Source organism: Otolemur garnettii, unplaced genomic scaffold, assembly GCF_000181295.1.
Source record: "Otolemur garnettii isolate 467f Iridium unplaced genomic scaffold, OtoGar3 scaffold00074, whole genome shotgun sequence".
NCBI classification, from domain to species: domain Eukaryota; kingdom Metazoa; phylum Chordata; class Mammalia; order Primates; family Galagidae; genus Otolemur; species Otolemur garnettii.
In genome coordinates this window covers 236,567-261,369 of record NW_003852469.1, presented here as the reverse complement: position 1 = coordinate 261,369, position 24,803 = coordinate 236,567, and the positions used below count along the sequence as shown (strand labels likewise).

At 45.6% G+C, this 24,803-nt stretch overlaps 2 protein-coding genes across 2 annotated transcripts; one reads left to right on the top strand and one right to left on the bottom strand.

Annotated features, from left to right (window-relative positions):
- Positions 1–1,784: 1,784 nt before the first annotated feature.
- Positions 1,785–6,404, bottom strand: LOC105887369 (proline-rich protein 23D1-like). Its single transcript, XM_012807680.1, has 3 exons — positions 6,341–6,404; positions 2,640–2,707; positions 1,785–2,417 (listed from the first exon to the last, which is right to left on the bottom strand). The coding sequence occupies exons 1-3, from the start codon at positions 6,402–6,404 to the stop codon at positions 1,785–1,787; spliced, it is 765 nt and encodes a 254-aa protein (XP_012663134.1).
- A 5,278-nt stretch (positions 6,405–11,682) lies between these two features.
- Positions 11,683–13,222, top strand: LOC100950435 (ubiquitin carboxyl-terminal hydrolase 17-like protein 6). The gene is given in 4 exon segments (XM_023515537.1): positions 11,683–12,706; positions 12,709–12,863; positions 12,865–13,096; positions 13,209–13,222. Coding segments are annotated over 4 exon segments (1,425 nt in total).
- Positions 13,223–24,803: the final 11,581 nt, after the last annotated feature.

Here is a 24,803-nt window from a genome sequence, read left to right as displayed (position 1 = left end):
CATGGACTCTGTCCTGCAATAACAGCTCTTCATCTGTGGAAGTATTTCTCTAGAAAGTATTATGGGGAATATTCTCTTGATGTGCTGTATTTCATTATTAATTTCTATTGTTAAGCTATGTTTTAAAAATCTGTCTCAATGTTTATAAAATTCATCTATATGTGGTGTCTCGCGTGGGTGCTTTGCTTATTAAACACCACAATCGATTTCTTCCTGGTTATAATACTCACAGATTATTTACCTGGGAGTAACAAAAAGCTTGCAAGAAATTGCAGAATTCAGAAATTGAATCCTCCCCTGTGCATCCAAACGTCACTCAGCGCCTCTGAGTGACCTTTTTGTATATTCAAGTGTGATGAGCACTGCATGCAGACAGGTTCTCAATGTGGGTCTAACCTCTGACTATCACCTGATCAGTGTCCAGCCAGGCTGATCCCTGGGCCCACAGGTGCAAACCTTGCCCCCAGTCTGGACTTGAAAGGCAAAGCCCAAGAAAAGCCCTAGCAAGTGGGAGAAGGACCTTGGTGAAATTTTTCAGGACATTGAAGTCAAGTAGGTACCAGAAGGGGGAAGGTTTGACTATTTCTGCCACACATTCCTTCTAAAACCAGGACCAGGACTGCAGCTATGCTTACCTTATGAAATGTCCAAAAGCGGTTGGAATTAGTTTAATTTTCTTGGATAATTCTCCCAGGTTTTTCCTTTTTAAATGTAATTTTGCTCTACCTGCCCGATATACCAATAGCTGTATCACGGCCCCTCCCTGCACCACAGCACACCCTGATAACTCCCATTTTATCCTTGTCTTCGAGTTGTACTATAATTTCTGGTTAAATGCACAGGGAGCATTTCCGTTGCAATAGACATTTATTCCAAACCACGTGAGGTCTCCCCTCAGAAGGTTCCTTACAACAGAGCCTTTCCCTTGTGCTTGAAAATACGTGTGGTGCCCCACCCCATCCACTGTGCTGAGTCACTCCTTTTCCATCTTGTATGAACTTAACCAGGTACACAGACTTCTCTCTACAGGAGAGCTACAGTCTTGTTTGTCCTGCTCAATCTATGTGCTCGGGTTTGCCGCGAATACTATTAGATACATTGTAGTTACTCCTTAAGTGTCTGAAGCATAAATGAAAGAATGACAAACAGAATAAAAGAGAGGCAACACTGAATAAACACATGATGTCAGGAAGGCAGAGAAGAGCACCTTGGTAGGAAGTGAGGAAGAGCAGTCCCCTGGACTCTGTTCTACAACTCCCCCCCCCCCAATTTTATTATGTTTAATTTTTTATCCCTATGAGCACATAACAGTTGTGTGTATTTGCCAGGTACATGTGCTGTTTGGACACAGGCATTCAATGTGAATTAATCAACTTAAGGTAATGCATTAGCTGTATTGACCATGATCCAGACCAAGGAAGACCAGAACTGGGGAGGGCAGTGCTGACTGAGGGAAGAAGCCGGTGTGCTCAGAAATTTTGTCCACAGAATGCCAGTAGCAGCACTGTCACCTGGGGTTGTCAGGGCATCCCTGGAGTGTGGGGGGATCCCTACAGTTGGGGCAGGAAGGGGAATCCTAGGGACAGTTGTGCCAAGAAGGAAGGAATCATTTTATCTACAGTCCCTGCTGGTCCCCCAGCCCCCAGCATCCGGGGCCCTGTCATGTACAGAATGAGAGATGAGGCAGGTCACTGCCAGAGAGAAGCAGGGTTTGCTGGCATGACACTCCCTTCACACTGTGGGATCGCTCCCTGACGCAGCAATGCAGGGTGAGTCTTGGACAATCACTTTTGGAAGAGACACCTCCGGGCTTTGCTAGAAGGCCTGATATGGACCCTGTGGGACATCCGGGCCCCTGGACTTGGAGAAGGGGTCATGGGTTGGAGGGCAGAGCCGGGCACAGGTTCCAGACCACGGAGGTGGACGCTGAGGGCTTCTGGCTCGGAGAGTCTCACTGGACTAGGAGTGAGTGGCAGGGGGAAGCGCCGGGGGGCAGGTGCTGGATAATGAGGGAGGCAGAGCGGAATCATCAGGAGGGAAGGGCTGATCCCAGCAACCTGGCCTACTGGGCACCTCGGCAAGGGCTGGTGGGCAGGGGAAGCTGCCTCCCCCTCTTCCGCCGGCCAGACAGGCACCTGCTCTGTGCCCATGGCTTTGGGTTCTCCGCCTCGAACATGAATCTGCCAGGTAATGTCAGCGACGCAGGGTGAGATGCCTTGGGTCTGCACAGGAAACTGCAGACCGTCTGGCGCTCTCAGCTCATGCTCAGGGACTAGCACTAGAACCACATGGCCCAGGGTCAGTTGCAGGGCCGTCTGTGGGGCCAGGATGAGGACTTCTTCTCCCACACTCACCTGCACCTCTGCCCCTGGCTGCAGGACCACGATGAAAGCCTCTGTGCTGCCATCGTCCAGTGCCTGTGGAAAGACAGCCCTGAGTGCTCTGTCTTCTAAAGAGGACAAATGGTGCTGATGGGGAGGAACCCACCGGGAACTTCACATCCTACTTTAAACCACCACTTTCCTGTCCCAATTTGCTCTCCTGCTGACGCCCCAACTGCACATCCTTGCCTGGCTCTTGTAGCCTGGACTTTGGGCAGCAGTGTCTAATCATTGCCGTCCAAGGGCACAGACACTTACCTGGGCTGGTTCCAGGGACTGACATGAATCCAAGGGAGGGGCTCCTTGAACAGCAGGTGTTTCTGCACCTGGGGAAATAGCAGAGTAGGCAGGTGAAGGCGCTGGTTCTTCAGGATCCCAGAGTCAAGGCTATGAACTGAAGGAATCCTAATCCCCCCACAGGTCAGTGGCAGAGCCCCTGTCCATGCGGCTGCCCTTCCACACATCCTGGAAAATGCACCCTTATCTTTCTATGATTTTGTGGGTATGATCCTGCTTTCCAGGCAGTGGGAACTTAAGGAAAAGCTGAGGAAATTGTGTACCTATGATGGGACGTGGCTCTCCTTGGTGACATTTGGTTATATTCAGCCACGCAGGAGTGGAGCTGCAGGAGAGAGAGAGGGGAAGTCAGGTTTCCACACACAAATACGGAGGGTCATTTTTCATTTGACCACATTCCCATTAGGATCCACCTCCCCCCTTCATCCCTTCTGGTGGGTCTTCCCCTGAGTAGGGGATGGAATGTGGTAAAGGGTGTGACCACATGAAGCTCGTCAGGTGAGAAGGGAGATGTCCCATTATGCCTTAAGCCTTTAGGAGAAGTTGATAGTCCAGGTAAGGAACCCCTGGATGTTAAAAAACAGTTAAAAAACATGAACTGAACAAAAAGTGATGACAGAAACTCATGCCTTTCTTGATTAGCAGGAGATGGAACGCTTAGATCAAATCCTTGCTGTCCTTTCTACACACAGGTGAGACAAATGCCACTTACGTGTAGTGGACTGGACGTGGGGCAGCCTTGAGGCAGGGCTGCTGATGGAAGCACATTCATCTTCGTGGCAGCAGCAGGTTAACTCTGCAAGTCTTGGCCCTCCCCTGGCATCCTACATTCAAGACATTCAATGTCACAGCAGGCCAAGATGCCTTCTCCACCTATTTGCAACCCAAGGCAGACACACGCTCAAACATACCTGCTCTCTCTTGTTGTGTTGGCCTCTATTTCTGTCCAGGACTCACTGGGGCTTCGTGGGCACCAGCAACGATACATAGTGAAGGGTCTGTGCACTCGATGGTCCCAGACAACTTCAGCCTTATCCTCGTTCATGGAAAATCTATGCCTACATCTTTAACTTCAATTTAAGGACACAAGTCAGCTCCCACATGGGCACAAACAGGCAGACCATGTTGTAGGGTCATCAGGTTGAATAGTGCTCAGAGAGGGTACAATCTCAGGCCAATCCTTTAAGAATTTTGAAATCTGCCGAACTGGAGAAGCTTCCTGGATGACTGCAGGAGCCAAAGTGGTGGACACCTCTTGCCCAGGCTACATTAATACAGTCTTGACCTGACTCCGCCCTCCTTCTACTCACACCCTGTAGGTGTGGCCCAATCTAATCAACTCAATCCAATCACATTTCACTTAACGGTCTCCAGAAAGTACCATTTTTCTTTCTTCTTCTTCTTATTTGTAATTAAATCATAGGTGTGTACATCAATGCAGTCATGGGGTACAGTGTGCTGGTTCTATATGCAATCTGAAATATTTTCATCAAACTGGTTAATATAGCCTTCATGTCATTTTCTTAGTTATTGTGTTAAGACATTTATATTCTACATTTAGAAAAGTCCCATTTTTCAAAGGAATTTTGGCTCAAGGAATAAAGAGGATTGACATAAAGTCTGTGTCGGGGCACTGAAGAATTCAAGGGGAGAGTGTCTTCCTGAGCAAATCTTTGGTTCATATTTATTATCAAAAAGCAGGGGAAAAGTAGTTCAAAGTTACTTATTAGAAATCAGCAATAAAAAAGGCAAACAAGGGAAGTTTCAGACAGATTTCCTCCAACTTGTTTTGGCAAAACTACAGACCTTAAACATGACCTCTCCCTCCAGCATCAAGAGACCTATGGAATCTGGAGAATCTTTACAGTACCATTAGCTGGGTATAGCCACACCTCACATACTCTCTCTCGGAGGCCTCTTTTCTGACCTGGGTGTCGTATACAACTCAGATGCCATTCTCATGATTCTTTAGGTCTCTCAAGGAGAAAGTGAGTCTATGTTAAAACCAGGGCTCTATTTTCACTACACCATTTTGATGCATTTTTTATGAGTAAAATATTGGTGTACATGCATGTTTTCAGAACATATATTTTACAAGGAAAAATAAGTATTTGTACATTGACCTCTTCCATTTTGCACTTTTCATGGCTAATTGTGGTAAAAGGCATAGAATATAAAATGTACCGTTTTAATTGTATTTGCATGTGTAATTGTGCGACATTCAGGACATTGGCCTTGATATGTATCAGTAACTACAACCCCATGCCACAATCATCTCATTTTCCCCCACTGAAACACTGAAGTTATTGAACGTTGACTCTACAGTTTCAGTGTGGGAAGACCTTGCATATGTCTGAGGGTGGGAAAAAAATGAGCACTTAAGGGAAGAGTCCCATCTTGATGTGCTTGCATTGCTAGATATGATTTAATGAGCTTAAGCCAGCATTCGATTGTTTATTATAAGGTTAGGAATGGAATGAAGAAAATGGTTTTCTGATGACGGGCAAAGAGAATAGAAACATGAGGAAAGTGGATCAGAGAAAAGCAGGTACATCTTCAGACTACAGGACCTATGCTGAGAAATTCAAAGTCTGTTGCAAGAGCTACACCTGAAAGTGTGGCCCTTTAAGACAAACTGACTATCTTGCTGAATCTTCTCCCTCCCCCAGTGCAACTCCAGGTCAAGGTCTATGGGCAACTGGAGGACAGGCTTCTGAAGGTGAGATTGCTCTCTTCAAGGGAGTGAGTGCAGGGGATTGGGAAGATTTACTAGAGGTATAAGATGCTGAAATCAGCACAAATGGTTTGATCCTATAGGAAAGAAGATGTCTGTCAGGGAAGTGAGAGGACAATGCCCCTCCCTTCCCCTTTCCCAGCATGGCACACCACTGCTAGCCCAGAAGGCTTCCTAGGGGCTTAATTGCTCATCTTAGGGTTCATGTGCACCGTGTAATTTGGAGTCCACCTTGATGTTCTGCACCTGGACTGCATTCTTGTTCTAGATTTTGTGTTAGAATGAAAAGTAATGCAGAGTGATAAAAGTAAGAAGTAAATCAATGCAATTAAAGTAGTTAAAGAAATACTCTGGTTAGAAAATGCAAGCCCAGCAAGAACCATGATGTAAGGCAGCAATTCTCAACCTGTGGGTCACAACCCACAGGAACTATATTAAAGGTTCACAGCATTAGGAAGGTTGAGAACCACTGAAAGTGTTCAACCTCCCTCCCTCCCTTTAACTCCATAATGTATTGATTTCACCCCTGGACATGCCCATTTAATTGGCCTCAGAAGGCCGATTGTTTGGGGATTATGCCAGTTTGTCAGAAACTCCAATCATCCCATTTTGTACCCTGGGAAAATTTCCCTAGAGTATTAGGTTCACTGTTAAGGGGCAAAACATTTAAAAAGCAACATATTTCTGAGCTCGGGATCAAAGCAGTGACAGAACTTTCTCAGAATTTTCAGTTCACTTGTGGAAAGCTACACTGCCTCAAATGGAAGAAGGGCTTGTGTGTTGCCTGAGATATTGGGCTCTTTTCTATGTGGCTGTTTTACCTTCTGGGTAGCAGTAATGGAAACACACCTGTGTCCCTGTCTGTGTCCTGACTCAAGACTGACCTGATTAAAGCGTGGGATATCATGACATGAACTCCCACCCTCACCCGGTGAGGATTCAGGGACAAAATCCAAGGAGGTATCTGTGGGGTAGGAGAGCGGAGTTGCCATAGTCTCTGGCCCCAGAAAGCTTCTCAGAGAGAGAGACAAAACAGAGGTTTCTAGCAGATGTCTTTGATATTGCCCCAATTCCCACATTAAATCCAACTCAGCGCACTCTGAAAAACCAGACAACTGGGGCTGAAGACTTCTGAAGTGTCCAAACTGGGGCTGAACAGACACAAGTGGTTTTGGCAGAACATGGAATGAGGGAAGCTGTGCCGTGTAGATAAAGCTGTTGAAATCAGGAGATACTCAGCCAGGGCTCCTGACTCTCTACCACATGCCAAGGAGTGCTGATGCAATGTACCTATTAAAATACATAAATCCTAACTCAAACTTTATCAAACTATGAGATTTTCTGTCACAGATTTGATTCCCTCAACATTTGAAAAAATTTATTGAAAAAATGTTCAATGTAATTTCCTACATCATTCTGCATTCTGTATTTCCAGATCAAAACACTTACATGCCACATTTTTAATGAGTACACATCTTCTCAGAATTCTGAATTATTTGCTAAACTGTGTTAAAGGTGTATTTTTAGAGTCTATCTCTTTGCCCCAGGAACTCGGGATGGTGAGGGAAGGGAGTCGCTTAGGTCCAAGAGTCTGAGGTTGCTGTGAGCTCTGACACCACATACTCTGCCAAATGCAACAAAGTGAGACTCTGTCTCAAAAAAAAAAAAAAATAATTTCAAAAGAAAGAAATAAAAACAGGTGTACAGTATAAGAAAGATAGAATGTGAAAGTGCTGGAGCATCCTTACTAGGCTAGAGGAAATGATGCAATCATTCACTTCCCTGTCCCTGACGTCACTTCCGTTTCCTGTCCCGACGTGTTTCCTGATCCGGCAGCAGCCCCAGAGGCCATGGAATCTTCTTTGGTTCCCCGAGCTGCCCCTGCTTTCGCACGAAAGCCGCTTTACATTCTCTCACTTGATTCCTTGTCATTTTACCCTTCCATAAGGAGTGAGAGGATGCGGCAGTCTAGGAACAGTAGATTGTTTGGCACGAGGAACACAGACAGTGAGTTTGGGCTGAAAATCTCTCGGTCGATGAACCTCATGTCAAGACTGCCAAACTTCTGGGCCAAGTTGACACAGATTAACCCTCTCACTCTGCAGAATGTTCCAAAGCCCCCTAAGGTCTTCCAAAGCCAACCGTGCATACTAGACTTCGTCTCACCTCCCACTCTAACAGAAGGAGACTTGGCTCCAGAGATGCATGCCCGACAGCTCCTCACCCGAAAGAGGTTCCTCAGCAAATCTCAGACGAGTGTGCAAACGTCTCCTGGCAGCTTCCTGCTGCTGCCAGGTCCAGCATCTGCAGCAGCAACCTGGTTCCTTCAATAATCCAGAACATTAGACTGTCTGTCCAGTGGCAGAAGCTCACAGAAGCTCAGAGCACAGCCCTCCTGAGAGCCAATGTTGATAGGGAAAGAGGATCCTCCCACCAGTCCTCAGCTGTCCTCTTTGAGTTCTGCAGTACACCTCCCTTACCTTCATGTCTCCATTCATTGAAACTATATACATGAATGGAATGTGTGCAAGTGTGTGTGTGTGTGTGCATACGTGTCTTGGCAAACACACATATGACAGAACCTCTATAATTGACCACCCCCCTATACTGACCACCCCCTGCAGTCTGAAACAACACATATGCCACCTATACCCCATGAAAGTGACTTAATTTGACCGCCTGCCTTTGTTGAGCAGTTTGTTGCCATCTCTTGGTGGTTAATATAAGGAACATCTAGAACTTGTACTGCACATATCTGCCAATGTGCACGAGGCTTCGCGTTCAGAATGAGTGAACTGAGGTTCAGGGTCCAGTGTCTTCCACAGTGAACCCTAAAAGTCACATGAGAACATCTTGAAGACTTGGTTAAATTTGCTCTAATCAGCAAAGGCCTTTGGGCAGAAGACACTGTGGTTGTTTGAGGAGATTAAAAAGGCTCCTGGGGAGCACTTTTACTGAGACGTGGTGATTGTGTGTATGGGGCTTCCGTGTGATATCTTGCCTTCCCAAGAGCAATGTTCCTGAGACTGAGGCCTGAGGGCAGGACCAGCAGCTGCATTGCCAGGCACCTTGATACAAATTTGATTTTGAGGGTCCACCCCTAACTGGCAGAATCCTCCTTCATGGAGGATCCCGGATCCCCAAAGGAATCCCTTTGCACATTCTCAATGGACATCCAACGTGGACCATGTTCTCACCCTCCCTTTTCCATAGGCTCGTGTAGTAGGTAGATCTAAGATAAGGGTTTGACACTGTGTTATTTCCTCATTTAGGAATGTATTAATAAACACTTTTATTTCTGTTTAAGCCTAAACGGTATTACATCCATCTCTCTCTCTCTCTCTCTCTCTCTGCCACCTGTACCCCATGAAAGTGACTTAATTTGACCGCCTGCCTTTGTTGAGCAGTTTGTTGCCATCCCTTGGTGGTTAATATAAGGAACATCTAGAACTTCTACTGCACATATCTGCCAATGTGCACGAGGCTTCGCGTTCAGAATGAGTGAACTGAGGTTCAGGGTCCAGTGTCTTCCACAGACACACACACACACACACACACACACACACACACATTTTGTTTATTCTCTGGACCGTTGATGGATGTTTGAGTTGTTTACACCTTTTGGTCCTGCGAACACTGCTAGTATGTACAACTATTTACAATATCTGTTTAGCCCTACTTTTCATCTGTTATTAAAGAGAAGCTTCTGAATCCTATAATGATTATGTGATTACTTTCTTAAGGGATGGCAATATAGTTTTCCACAAGGATTGCACCATTTTCTCAAGCCTAATAATAATGGAAAAGAGTTCCATTTCTCTAGACTGTTAACTAAACTTTTTCCTTTCTGCATTTATTGATTGGTTTGATAGGTTTGATTTAAACTTAGCACACCTGAGAGAGAAGGAGCACTCTGCCACTGCACCTTGATTTGCATTTCCTTAACACACAATGACATCCAACATCTCTCTTTTTTTTTTTTTTATTGAATGGTAACTATGTACATTAATGCACTTCTGGGGTACAGTGCATCCAACATCTCTTCATGGATGTCTTGCCCAATGCTCATCTTCTTTGGAAAGCTGTCAACTTAAAAAGTTTTCTCACTTTAACTTTAGTTGTTTAATTTCTTTCTTATTTTTTTCTTTTTTGTTTAGGGGATGAGGTCTCACTTGTCAGCCATGGTTGAATGCAGTGTTCCCATCATACTTCACTGCAGCCTCCATCTCTTGGGTTCAATGATCCTTCTCCTTTCCCTTCCTGAGTGACTCGAGCTATAAATACATGCCTCCATGTCTGGCTAATTGTTTGGTTATTTTTTGTAGAGGTAACACGTTGCTATCATGCCCAGGCTAGTCTAAAAGTCCTGGACTCAGGCAGTCCTCTGCCTCTGTCTCCCAAAGTGCTGGGATTACCCCTGTCTCCAGGTACTGGATTGTACTAAGTTGTAGGAGTTTTCATTTATTTTCTGCGCATTGGTCCCTTATCAGATATATGTTCTGGAATATTTTCTCCTATACCATGAGTCATATTGTCATTCTCTTCATAGTGTCCTTGGTGCACAAAACCTTTTCATTTTGATGCATCCCAATTAACCACCTTTCTTTTTAGTTCTTTGGTGTCAATTACAGGAAATCTGAACAAAGTCCGATGTCATGAATATTTCTCCCTATGTTTTCTTATGAATGTCTTATTGTTTACTTTGTACATTCACTCTTTCATCAAGTTTGATTTTAATTATGTAAGGTAATAATTGAAATTATTGTTGTTTTGTGGCCATCTCAGTTTAACAGTTTAAAACACTATATATTTTTTATTAAATCATAGATATGAACATTAATACAATCATGGGGTAAAATGTACTGCTTTTATATACAATTTGAAATATTTTCATCAAACTGGTTAACATAGCCTTCATGGCATTTTCTTAGTTATTGTGTTAAGTCATTTATATTCTACATTTAGTAAATTTCACATGTACCCTTGTAAGATGCACCATAGGTGTGGTCCCACCAGTTATACTCTCTCCACCCATTCTTCCCCCTCCCCACACTTTCCTTTCCATATTGAAAGGTTTTAATACTTTTGTATCAGTAATGTATATCAATTGACCTTAGAAGGAAAAGTTTATTTCTCAGCCATCTATTCTGTCTCACTATTCTCTATGTCTGATCTTACACTAGGATCACTCTGCTTTAATAACTATAATGTATATAACGGTAATCATTAAAAACAGGAAGTGCAAGACCAAATATTTTCAATATACTAAGGGATCTAAGTATCTTGCAGTATGTGTACCTAAATACACGAACAAATGCACAAGCATACACACAGCACTTTTTCCAATGTTCCTCCATTTTCTTAAAGATAGAAGACAAACACATGCCCAGAACCCCAACTCTACTTCACTCTCAAGATATTTGTGCAGGATTCTGATAATTGAGTCTGCTTCTGGTATTCCACTAAGCGTAATGTAGATGGTGATGATTGGATTTTGTATGGATTACCAGAGATCCCACCCTGTTGACCTTCTGATCCAGTTAAGCATTTAAATTAGATCACTTGATTAAATCACTTGCCTGGTGAGTAGGTGGGGTGGGTGGGATAACCTATAAAAGGGTTGAGATGCTGACACAACCTGCCAGTTGAAGAGGGTCTCAGAAAGGGCAACATCCTTCTGCCACTTGAAGTCTCGGAAGAGAGCCCTTGTGCTCATAGCTCCTGGAGACATGGAGGCTACTTCACTCGACAGGCAAGGTGAGTCTCATTTCAATCTCTTTCTCTTTTCTTTCTTTTCTTTTGAGACGGAGTCTGACTTTGTCCCCCCTCGAACCACGTAGAGTGTTGTGGCATCATAGATCCCAACAACCTCATACTTGTAGGCTCAAACAATTCTCCTGCCTCAGCCACCTGAGTAGCTGGGACTACAATGGCCAGCTATTTTCAGAGCTGAGGGTCTCACTCTAGCTAGGGCTGGTCTCAAACTCATGAGCTCAGGCAATCTGCCCAACTCATCCTCCCAGAGTGCTGGGACGACATGCACCCACAACAATGCCTGGCTATTTTTAGAGACCGGGGTCTCACTCTAGCTTGGGCTGGTCTCAATCTTGTGAGCTCAGGTGATTTGCCCACCTCAGCCTCCCAGAGTGCTTGGATTACAGGCTTGAGCCACCACGCCCAGCCCATTTCAATCTGTGTCCAAACCTCACACTTCCTCAGCCAAACACAGATGATACTGAAGTCTACTTGAGTTGATACACACCTGATACCATGTCACTTTCATTTCACACAGATCTCAACTTGAATTGTAATGGACTCCCACCGACAACACCCTTGGATTCCGGGGAGAAACTTCTGATAAGATGGCAGACACCTTATGGGGCTGGTGCTGGACTCTGGAATATGGGGAACACCTGCTACATCAATGCTGCCCTCCAGTGTCTGACATACACACCACCCCTTGCCAACTATATGCTGTCCCAGCAGCATTCTCAAACCTGCCATAGTCAGGAGTGCTGCATATTTTGTGTTATGCAGGCTCATATCATGTGGGCACTGAACTGTCCTGGCTATGTTTTTGCGCCCTTCCCTGAACTGACTGATGGCTTCCACAGATACAGGCAGGAAGATGCCCATGAGTTTCTGATGTTCACTGTGGATGCCATGAAGAAAGCATGTCTGCTCAGCCACAAGCAGTTCCATAGTCACTCTGAGGACACAACCATAATCGACCAAATCTTTGGAGGATACTGGAGGTCTCAAATCAAGTGTCTGCACTGCGATGGCGTTTCACACACCTTTGACCCTTACTTGGACATTGCCCTGGACATCCAGGAAGCTCAGAGTGTGAAGCAAGCTCTGAAAGAGTTGGTGAAGCCTGAGCATCTGGATGGGGACAATGCCTATCACTGCAGTAGGTGTCTGAGAAAGGTAGCTGCTTCCAAGTCTGTGAATTTGCACACTTCCCCCAAGGTCCTGACCCTCGTGTTGAAAAGGTTCTCACATTTCACAGGCAACAAGATTACAAAAGAAGTGCAGTATCCTAAGTGTCTTGACATGCGACCGTACATGTCTCAGCAGGGTGGAGGGCGCCTCCTGTACCTGCTTTATGCTGTGCTGGTCCATGCTGGGAGCACTTGTCAAAGCGGACATTACTTCTGCTATGTCAAAGCTGGGAATGGCCAGTGGTATAAAATGAATGATGCTGAGGTGACCGCCTGTGACATTTCTTCTGTCCTGCGTCAACCTGCCTATATCCTCTTCTACATCCAGAAAGAGACAGTGGGCCTGCACCAATAGGTGAGGAACCCAGAGCCTTAGAGACTAAAGACACAGACATATTGGCAAGGCAAGGGTGGCTCAAAAGTGACCCCTGCCTCAGTGTTCCTAAGCTGAAGGAGAATTTGGGGAAAACAACAACTGGAGAACTCTCCTTAGATGAGGGGAAACACAATGGAGCAAGCAAACGGACCAAAGGCTGAATTCAACATCAGAAAAAGAGTACAGCCTGCCTTCCAATGTAGTCATGATTCATCAGTCAAAATGCAAGAATGTCATCCCGAACAGGACAACACCGTGAGAAGCAAATCAGCCAGGGATGCATCAGAACGGCTATACCTCAACGCTGGCAAAGTCCCTTCTCTGGGAGGAAGGGCCAGGGGTACCGAGAGTGGGACCAAGCCAGGTACAAGGTCTCTGGTTGTGTTGATCATATTCATATCGTGGTTGATGTGGGTTCTGTATAGAATCAGTGTGAGAACGCAGGGTGTTCACTCATATCAACTGATTTTAATCAGACGTGGGATTTTGATGCAGAGAGTATTTGGATACACAGACCTTGGGGACAGTAGAGAATCTAAATGAAAGGTATTTGGACATTGAGGAAGAAAGGCCCTTTGCCTTGATGATGGAAGTTTTATGAACATGCAAAGGTTTTGGGGCCAACCCCTTCCTGAAGTCTTGACTACTTATTATTCATATATTGAAATGTTGTGACTGCCACCTCTACTCTGCCTGTATCAATATGTATATGAACCTGTTGGAACATGTATATTACAACCCTATTTTAACCATAATTTTTAGTTTGAAGTAATTAGGATTGCTAGAAATAAAAAAGTACAATATAACGTGTCATAGATGTAATAATTTTTATTAACATTGAAATCAATTTCAAAAGCTTATATACAGTGACATTAGATAATCACAACATACAAGGCTAACAGAATGTCCCCAATCTTGGTTTGCACTGAACACTTGCAAGGAGTCAAGAAGGCTCCCCTCAGGAAAGGTCACAGCTTCAGAGATGCAGAGCCCGGGCATTATCGGGACATGAAGAGTTTCATAGTTTTCTGTTCGTATTACAGTTTACAACTTTCTCCTGTGTGTCACCTCAGTTTCTTCCATAGTTAAAGTCATTAATGAACACCTTCCATGCCTGTTCAATAAACACCACTTGACACACAGCATGAGTTTACATAATTACAAGAAAAACACTCGGCGTCTCTCCATTTCCTACTTTATTTGTGGTCCCCCCATGGGCACAAGCTTCACAGCTGGGGAAGGAGTTTCTGCAGTGGCACCTGCCCTCTCCACAGTCCACTGCCAGGCCAGGGACTGGAGGCAGAGTCACCCACCCGCTGCTGTCTCAGTCTGTGTCACCATCCTCAGAGGAGGAGGAAAGCTGAAGGTCCTCATAGAGGACACTCAGTGGGCCCTGGGTGCATTGAACCTCAGACTTCTCTAATACAGACTGGTCCTGGGCAGGAGGGCCTGGCTTCTCAGGAGGGGAGGAGGAGGGAGCCATCAGGAGCCCGGAGCTCCACCATCCATTGTCCAGTCTCTTGAAGACCATCCTGAGAGGTGGAGCAGGAACATAGCTGGGTGATAGCACAGTGGGTTCGGTGCAGGCCTGGAGAAAGCTCAGGATAGGTGGGTGGTGTGATAGCTGCACATCAATGCTGGGCACCTGGGCTGATGTCTTCTTGGTCAGCTGAGGAGACACTTTTGCTTCAAATCCAGTTGCACTTGTCACAGGCTGGGCGGTCCCCAGAGGGTGCAGCTCTGGTCTCTGAGTGCTCTTCTGAGGAGTCTGGAAGGGGCTGAGTCTTGGTTTCTTTTGGAGACATGGCCCAGTGCAGATGGGGTTCTGACCAGATCTCTTCCCTGGTGCTCTGATGCTGAAATTCACATTCTGGCCCAAGCTCTGGGTGGCAGGTGGTGGGCCAGCCTGTGAGATTACCTCAGGACACTTGGCCTGTTCCCAGGGATTCAGGACATGGCCCAGGCCACGGGGTTTGGAGGCAGCCTGGGGAACAGCAGGGACACAATTGTCAGTCCAGCCGTGTGCCCTCTTCTCAAGGTAAAGAGCTTCATGGCCACGGTGTTTTAATGCAGGCCGGTGGGTATCAGAGAGAGCCACTGCCTGCTTTTGACTTGCTGCATTACTTGACAGGGAGTTCAGTGCCTGCATTTTCATGGGAGACACTGAACAGCTGGTGAAGGTCAGGTCACATTTGACAGGTGGTTGAATACTACGAACAGGGTCTAGCACAGGCCCCTTCTTCCTTGGGTTGACTGGCATTGGTCTGGTCAAAGTCTGTAGGAAAAGAAAACACATAGGTTAAAGACTTGACAGAAGCAACTCAAAATGAAAACTGTTCCAATCAAACAAGCAAGGGGCAAATAACCTGCAATGTAACAAAGTGATGACAAGCACATATGAACACGTCCTGAACACCAGGGATCGGCTCAATTCCACACTCAACTGGACACGTTACTACGTCATACTAGACGTTATCACCTTCCAAATGACTGGCTCCAGTTCATCGGAGCAGTACACAAACTGGAATCCAAGTGACCCACAAAGAGGGTGAACCAATCTCACACACAGGGGACGAGAAACAGGGTTCCATCAACTCTCTCACAGAGCAGGGGTCTGGAGTGACACGTGTCTGGGATACCCAGAAGACAAAAGGAGGGAAACAGAGTGCACTTACCCTCAAGGGGTCACGGGATTCCGAAGATTCCTTCCGATTCTGTGGCTTCCACCCTGGGGAGCTTCTGGGAAATACCCGGGGTAGAGGTGGGCTCTGCTGCTGCTCCTCCCTGCAGAACAGACAGGGTTAAACAAAAGCCACCAATTTCCTGCCAAACAGGGGAGAAACATTTCCAGGGCTCCATCCCACTGAATGTTGGGTGGGACAGGGATGGAAGCCCTGGCTCCCGGGTTCACCTGCACTCCCCTCATGGCAGACCCTCCCCTCTTCCACACAGCCCTCTTGCTTTCCCACTGAGGACTTTCACACTCACTCCATGGCCTTTCTGACTGTTGCAGGCAAAACTTCAGGAAGTGTCCTGGCCCCTCCTCTTACTAAACCATCAGGGTAGAATGAGCCCCTGGAGGGACACAGAGCCCCTGTCCATTTCTCCCCAGCCTTTCTGTCCTTTGTGGGGATGGTTTTGCACATGGTAATGATGGTGGGGACCCCCCCTCCTGGGGTTTCAGTGCGCAGGGAGAGGTTAGCCCTCCCACGATGCTCACCTGGGTTTCTGCTCCTTCTCTCTCTCACTCTGCTGACCGGGTTCTGGGTTCTTTAGGACCTGGGGCTGCCTTGGTTCCAAGTTCTCCTTCCCTCTGTTGGGAAACACGGGCTGTGGGCACAGGGCTCCAGGACATTTCCTGATGGGGCACCTCCTGCTGCTTGCCCTATGTCCAAAGGCCCCACACTCCTTGCATTTTATCTGTGGGAGGAAAAGGACAATGGGTAGTGATTCAGCAACAACCACCGGCAGCTGTCAATAGAAAGATGGAATTTTAATTTGAGCTGAATATTTGTTTTTAGAAAGGCAGCATCCTAGCGTGGCCAATTAAGCGCTGGGGTATTTGAGACAGGAGGTCGGACAGCGCCTGTGCCGCAGTGGGCAGGGAACCGGCCCCATATACCAGGGGTGGTGCATTCGAACCTGGCCCCAGCCAAACGGCAACAAAAAAATAGCCGGGCATTGTGGTGCGTGCCTATTGTCCCAGCTACTCAGGAGGCTGAGGCAAGAGAATCGCCTAAGCCCAGGAGTTGAGGTTGCTGTGAGCGGTGACCCCACAGCAATCTACTGAAAGAGATAAAGTGAGACTCTGTCGCTAAAAAAAAAAAAAAGACAGGAGGTCACTTACCAAATCCCAGGTTAGGGAACAACAGCAGAAGGAAAGATTTCAGGCTCTCAGGGTGAGGACAGTGAGTCACATGTCTACAACCGGACAACGCCTGGCTGCACCTGAATGACCTGCTAGGGTGTGTGTCTCACTCTCCCATCCTGTGAGCTAGAACCAAGCCAACCATCCTTGGATGGAAAACGACCACAGTCTGTTGACAGAGGTTTCTGTGATACATCCCAGTCTCTTAGGTCTACGTGACCTCTGTTCCCCCAAGGTCTGAGTCTCCACTTACCCTGGGATTCTCCTCCTCAGGTGGGGGAACCTTGCACAGTGCTGGACTCCTCTGCGGCTTCCTCATGATCTTGGCTTGACTGTCTGTTTTTCTGAGGGAGTGGGGCCTCATCTTCTTGGAGTTTCGGGTCAGGCTTCCTCAGGTTTTGAGGTTTGAATCTGCTGAGTCACACAGAAAGATATTAAGAATCTTTTATATTCACATAGACACAAAAGGCCCCCCTGCTCCTTCTTCCCTCATGAGGTCATGCGAGGACATCTAAACCAGTCACTCAAATGCTTTTCTCCCTAAGTGATAACCCACTCCCTGAGGGTTCATCTCCTCTCCCTTTCATAGCTCTCCCTGGAACAGGACCTGCCTTTGACCAAACTTGTATCAAGGATACATTTAGGAATTTACTCTTGAAGGGCTGATTCTGGAAACTTTGCTAGATCTATCATAGTTTCCCTTAGGGTCATGAAAGAAAATAAGTCCCAAGAATGAAATAACTATCGGGGCTACAGAAAACTGTACCTGTAATCCTGAGACACACATGTTTTAACATCAGAAATGAAATATGCTTTTCTGGGCGGCGCCTGTGGCTCAGTGAGTAGGGCGCCAGCCCCATATACCGAGGGTGGCGGGTTCAAATCCAGCCCTAGCCAAACGGCCACAAAAAATAGCCGGGCGTTGTGGTGGGTGCCTGTAGTCCCAGCTACTTGGGAGGCTGAGGCAGGAGAATTGCCTAAGCCCAGGAGTTGGAGGTTGCTGTGAGCTGTGACTCCACAGCACTCTACCAGGGGCAATAAAGTGAGACTCCGTCTCTAAAAAAAAAAAAAGCCTGAAACATGCTTTCCTATAAAAATTTGAATTGTTGCTCTGCATGTTAAAGTCTGCCATTTTCAAACACCTATTCATATGGAGATTTTTTTTTTCCTGTTGAACTAGAACTTCATGGTCTACATTCTCTCATTTGTAAGTCTCTCTTTTCAGAACTCACTCGCTAAGTACTTTCCCATAAATGTGTAATGAGTAGATTTGAAGACATAATAAACAAGTGATATATTTAGGCTTTCAGTGTCCATGCCCCAAACCACCACATTTCTAAAACTGTTCATCCATCTTCTCTCAAGATCATGATGCTGGATATATTTCTTTTAGAATTTGAAAATTCATGAAATAATTGACATTTAAACTCAGCCTTTTATGGCTCTTTTCCATGAAAAACAACTGCAGAGTATACAAATAAAAACCCTTACTCTTTTTCAAAAGTATAATCTGAAGAACAAATTAATGAAAGCAACCAACCTTATCCAGCCCTTCACCTCCTAAGTCAGTAGATCCTCACAGGTGGCTTGTTGATCCTGGACAAACCCTGCTGGACTCAGAGCAACTTCCAGGACGTCTGCAGGAGCCAAAGTGGTGGATTCCTCCTGCCCAGGCTATAATCATACAGTCCTGACCAGACCCCACCCTTCTCCCACTCACACCTTGTATTGTGGCCCAACCTAATCAACTCAATCCAATCATGTCTCACTTAATGGTCTCCAGAAAGTACCATTTTTCAAAGGAATTTTGGCTCAAGGAATAAAGAGGATTGACATAAAGTCTGTGTCGGGGCACTGAAGAATTCAAGGGGAGAGTGTCTTCCCGAGCAAATCTTTGGTCCATATTTATTATCAAAAAGCAGGGGAAAAGTAGTTCAAAGTTACTTATTAGAAATCAGCAATAAAAAAGGCAAACAAGGGAAGTTTCAGACAGATTTCCTCCAACTTGTTTTTGCAAAACTTCAGACCTTGAACATGACCTCTCCCTCCAGCATCAAGAGACCTGTGGAATCTGGAGAATCTTTACAGTACCATTAGCTGAGTATTCCCACACCTCATATACTTTCTCTCTTGGAGGCCACTTTTTCTGACCTGCGTGTTGTATGCAACTCAGATGCCATTCTCATGATTCTTTAGGTCTCTCAAACAAAAAGCGAGTCTTTTTTTTTTTTTTTTTTTTGAGATAGACCCTCACGCTGCCCCCCTGGGTAGAGTGCCATGGCATCACAGCACAGCAACCTCCAACTCCTGGGCTCAAGCGAGTCTCCTGCCTCAGCCTCCCAAGTAGCTGGGACCACAGGCGCCCACCACAATGCCAGGCTATTGTTTGGTTGCAGCTGACATTGCTGTTGGGCGGGTCCGGGCTGGATTCAAACCTGCCACCTTAGGTGTACGTGGCTGGCGCCTTAGCCACTTGAGCCACAGGTGCCAAGCCTAAAAAACGAGTCCTTTGTTAAGACCGGGGCTCCAGCTCGGCAGACATGGTACCCTCATGGTCTGTGGGTACCTGGAGGCCAGGCTCCCACAGGTGGGACTGCTCTTTCAGAGGGAGTGAGCACAGGGGTTTGGGAAGACTTAAGAGAGAAACTGTGAGGCGCTGAATTCAGCACAAACACTTTGATCTCATAGGACAGAAAAAGTCTCTCAGGGAGGTGAAGGGAAAATTCACCTCCCTCCCTCCCCTCTCATTTCTCAGTTTGGCACGCGGCACCTGCACTCAGGCTTCCCAGGGGCTTAATTGTTCATCTTCGGGTTTGTGTGCACTGTCTAATTGGGGTCAGACTTAACCGCCTGCACCTGGCCTTGTTCCTGTTCAAGATTTTGTGTTAGGATCAAAAGTAATGATGAGTGATAAAAGTAAGAAGTAAATCAATGCAATTAAAGTAGTTAGTTAAAGAAATAGTTTGGTTAGAAACTGCAAACTCAGCAAGAGCCATGACAGAAGGGTTCAAGCGTCTCCCCCTTTAAGGTATGTAATAAAAGTGGAACTAGCTCCACTGAGGGGCTGATTCATAGTCCTCGCCTGTTAAGGGGGACAGTCCCCAGACCCAGCTCTTTAAAAAGCTTTCTCTCCGTGTCTCAACATTTCATTTTTCCGTCATCCTCTTGTCTCTGCCGCCACTGGGAGGGAACTCCTGGTAATGATTGGGTCACTTCGGAGTGACATGAACACTTACACCACTACACAACACAAATGCAGATTTGATTTCTGATTTAATTACTTCCTGCGTCTTAGACAACTTCAATAAAATCTATTTCAAATTAAAGAAATTAACATCCCCTCCCCAAAATACTGTCTCCATTATTTTGAAAGGAATCTATTCTGAGCAAAAGAGAATAGAAAAAAATGGTTTCTTGGTTCTCCCCCTCCCTTTTTAGGCAAGACCTCCAATAAGTATACTAAGAGCTGAGAGTACACGCCCTCCTTTTTTTTAGGACTCTTAAGTGAACTTTTCTCCTCCGGGCCTCTCATCTAATGTATTAACACACTATTCTATTACTTTGTTTATTGACTGCACACCAAACTGGACTAGTTGCAGAACCGTAAGTCAAGGTTCCATTTTCTCACAAATCAACATGTGGAAGGAGAACTAACCTGAGTGGAAATGGTGGGAAAAGAAGAAGGAATGAAGGACAAAACACACAAGAGACAAAAGATAGGATGGGGTGGGCAGGTCTGATGCACCTGCAGACACCAGCCAGCACGGAACTGTGGAAGCAGCATTGTTTATAAAGTATCCTTAACAAGGTAAATCTTAACAACTGGGGTAAAGATTACCTGTAAGGAGCAAAAGCTGTGTCTTTGCCAATAATAAGGAAATTGTGTGCAGGCGTCCTCAAACAACGGCCCACATGCAGCCCGCCAAGGACATTTATCCCACCCACCGGGTGTTTTTGCCACCGCTTCCTGTCCTTTTAAACGACAGTCCAGCCCTCTAATGGTCTGAGGGGCAGTGAACTGACCCCCCGTTTAAAAAGTTTGAGGAGCCCTGAGGGGCTACATAACTTCTGTCAGGTGAAAAGAATTTTATTAAAGGAAGAGATGTGGCTGGGGCATTTCCCATGCTGTGGGGACCCTGCCACCTCACAGCCCATTCCCCACACCCTTTGAATTTTAGTAATGAATGCTAAATCCACAAAATTTCCTTATGTACTGTCATATGAAGATCTCTCAGATGGGCCAGACACCCACTGCCAGAATTCAGAATTTACGATCATTTTAAGATTAAAAATTCCTTGACACAATGCAAGAGAAGGTGTTGCAGGGGCATGTGGATGTACTTAAGGGAAGAGTTATATCTTCATGTGCTTGCATCACTAGTAATAATAATTTTATAAGCTTAAAACCAATACACCGGAATTAGTTATAAGTAGGCTAGGAATTGAATTAAAATGATTGCACAGGATGGGCAAAGGAAAACAGAAACAAGACAGAAGTAGATGTGAAAAATCCTGAGCCTAGTGCAATGTACAGCATTCGCATTTAAATTTAAGAAAAAATTTATGAACTTTGAGAATCAGCTTGCTGAAATTTCACCCCTCCCCCACTGTGACTCTGGGGCCATAGAAGTCTCTAAACAGATGAGACTGGCTCAGATGGGTGAGGCTACCCGCTCTGTAAGAGGGAGTGCTTTTGTAAACTTAGATATACGGAATGTTACAACTTTGCTAAAGAAGACAAGATTTGGCTCAGCGCCTGTGGCTCAAGTAGCTAAGGTGCCAGCCACATACATCTAAGGTGGCGGGTTTGAATCCAACCCAGGCCCGCCAAACAACAATGATAGCTGCAACCGAAAAGAAATAGCCAGGCGTTGTGGTGGGCACCTGTGGTCCCAGCAACTTGGGAGGCTGAGGCAGGAGACTCGCTTGAGCCCAGGAGTTGGAGGTTGCTGTGAGCTATGCCATGGCACTCTACCCAGGGGGACAGCTTGAGGCTCTGTCTCAAAAAAAAAAAAAAAAAGAAAAAGGCAGCAAGATTTGCTCTGGACCAGGAAAGGAGATAAACTCTCTTTGTGTCTGTCAACTTGGTATGACCAGAAGTGTCTATGTGTCTGAGCAACGAACTTCTTGAGTGTTAATTGTCACTCTTGTGATTTGTGTGGTGGCTGAACTGGGCTCTGTTCTGACGTCCTGCTCTCGGACTGATCTCACTGGCCCGTGCTCTGTGTTCAAGATCATAAAAACCTCAAACCCATAAAAGTAAAAAGTAAATCCATTCAATGAACAGTATTAGTTAAAAAAATAATTCAGTTGGAAAAATGCAAACATAGCAAGAACCATATCAGAATTGTTTGACTTTCCCCATGAGATTTACGACTAAAACAATGCTGTATGTATGAGATAAAGACGGAGCTAGCCTAGGGTGGGAGGCTGCATACGTGTTAAGCCTCACAAGGAAACATACAAAGTCTCCTGGCCCAACTTAACTCTTAAAACCTTCCCTTTTCTCTGATTTTTCATTTTATTCGCCTTCCATCAAGCCACAGGGAGGAAACCCATGGCATCCTTCAAGCTGGAACCCGACGTTGGCAAAGGTACCTGTAGTTCCCCCTCTCTCATCCTGGGCCTCAAAAGGACTCAGTTGGCCACTTCCAAATCCTTAAATTTATTTTTCTGGAAGGTCCTGTGTAATATTCTGTGCCTTTGCTTCACGATTGTTGATGTATTTTTGCTCCTTCTGAGTCTCTAGCAGTTTTTTTTTCACAGTCAAACCTAAATTTGGGGAGAGGGAGGTAGGGACGAACATCACAGCCTGTTCGGATTACCTATTAAAAACCTCAATAAATACATATGTTTCATTATATTTTCCGCTAAAAATTTTACAGCAGAAGGAACAAAACACATAGGAACAGCCCAGGAAACGAAAAGCCTTTATCGCTCTTTATGGAGAAACACCTGGGTGACCCTGCAGCGAAGCTGCCTCCTCAGCATTCAGGGATCCCTTCCCAAAGCTGCTTCCTCCCTTTGGACCCTGAGCGCCAAGTTCACAGGACGAGTAAAAGCAAGGCTGACGCGCCCTCTGCCGACAGAGAGTGGCAATGCAAGACGTGAATCTGAGGCCCTGACTTGAGGCGATCAGATTTTTCAATCCTTTTATTTTGGAAGTTTAAACAGAAATGCAGCGTATATCTTCTGTCTTGATGAAAGTGGACAGAAAGAAGGCAAAGGCTTGGTCAGAATACAAAAGAGGATGGAGCATATTGCAAGTACAAGTTGGATCTTTCAGATGTAGAGCACAAGTGTCTTAATTCTGTAATTGTGTTAAAGTGAAGGCTGTGTTGTTTAGTAGGATGTAAGCACTCCAATTTGTACAGATAATCAACACATTGAATCCCATAATGGCATACATGGATGTATGATCTATGTACAATTGACTGAATTTAAAAAATTTAAAAAAAAGATTAAAAGCAAAAAAAAAGAAATACAAAAGAGGATTGATTGGTTCTTATGGGAAAGGAAGAGGAGGTTGAATAGGAGAATGCTGTGTGACCCTTACACGGTGAGGAGCTGCCCCTAAGCCTCGCTCTCCGTTTATTAAGGAAATGAAACTGCAAATCCTTCAGGCTAGGCTTCCAGGTTCCCACATGACTTGTTTAAAATAATGTGATGTATCAATTTCACCCAGGGATGTGTCCATATAGTTGGCCTGAGGAAGGCTGATTGTTCAGGGATGGTGCTAGTTTGTGAGAACCTCCAGTCATCCGTTTGTATCCTGGGAAATTTTCCCTTGAGTATTAGGTTCAGTGTTAAAGAGCAACACATTTGAAAGACAATACATTTCTAAGCTCAGGATCAAAGCAGTGATTCGCACTTTCTCAGAACTTCCACTTCACTTGTGGAAAGCTACATTGACTCAAATGGAAGAAGGGCTTGTGTGTTGGCTTAGAGGTTCGGGTCTTTTCTACGTGGTTGTTTTACCAAGTAGCAGTAACGGGAGGATACCTGTGTCCCTGTCTGTGTCTCTAAGTAGCAGTAACGGGAGGATACCTGTGTTCCTGTCTGTGTCGTGACTCAGGAATGACCTGAACAAAAAATGTTATCATGACATGAACTTCCACCCTCACTCAGAGAGGCTTCAGGGACAAATTTCAAGGAGGTATCTGTGGGGTCAGAGAGCAGAGTTGCGGCTCCGCGCCTGTGGCTCAAGTGGCTAAGGCGCCAGCCACATACACCCAAGGTGGCGGGTTCAAATCCAGCCCAGCCCACTAAACAGCAACAATGGCTGCAACCCAAAAATAGCTGGGCATTGTGGTGGGTGCCTGTGGTCCCAGCTACTTGGGAGGCTGAGGCAGGAGACTCGCTTGAGCCCAGGAGTGGGAGGTTGCTGTGAGCTGAGATGCCACAGCACTCTACCCAGGGGGACAGCTTGAGGCTCCTGTCTCAAAAAAAAAAAAAAAAAAAAAAAAAAAAGAGAGCAGAGTTGCCATAGTCTCTGGCCTCAGGAAGCCTCTCAGAGGCTGCGAGAAAAGACAATGGTTTCTAGCAAATGTCTTTGATATTGCCCCCAATAACCCATTACGTCCAACTGATGCCCCTCTGAGAAACAAGAAAGCTGGGGTTGAAGACTTCTGAAGTGTCCAAACTGGGGCTGAACAGACACAAGTGGTTTTGGCAGAACATGGAATGCGGGAAGCTGTGCTGTGTAGATAAAGCTGTTGAAATCAGGAGAGACTCGGCCAGGGCTCCTGACTCTCTACCACATGCCAGGGAGAGCTCATGCAATCTACTTATCAAAATGTGTAAAACATAACACAAAATTTATCAAACTATTAGATTTCCTGCAACAGGTTTGATTCCTTCAACATTTGCAGGTATTGAGGTCTTGAAAAATGTTCAATGTAATTTCTTACATCATTTACATTCAGTATTTCCAGTTCCAAAGCACAAGCACTTATATGCCACATTTGTAATGAGTACACATTTTCACAAAATATTGAATTATTTGCTAAATTGTGTTAAAAGTGTATTTTTACCTCCTTTTGTGGCACTAAGAGTGTTTCATCCAACGAGAAACCTCACATGCGTCAGAGGTGTTGTTCTCTGAGTACAGGATTTCTCCCGACAATTCATTTCATACCTCCTTTTGTATCATGTATTTGTTATGTCTGGAGAGAGTCCAATGCCCCTGTAAAGACTTTATTCC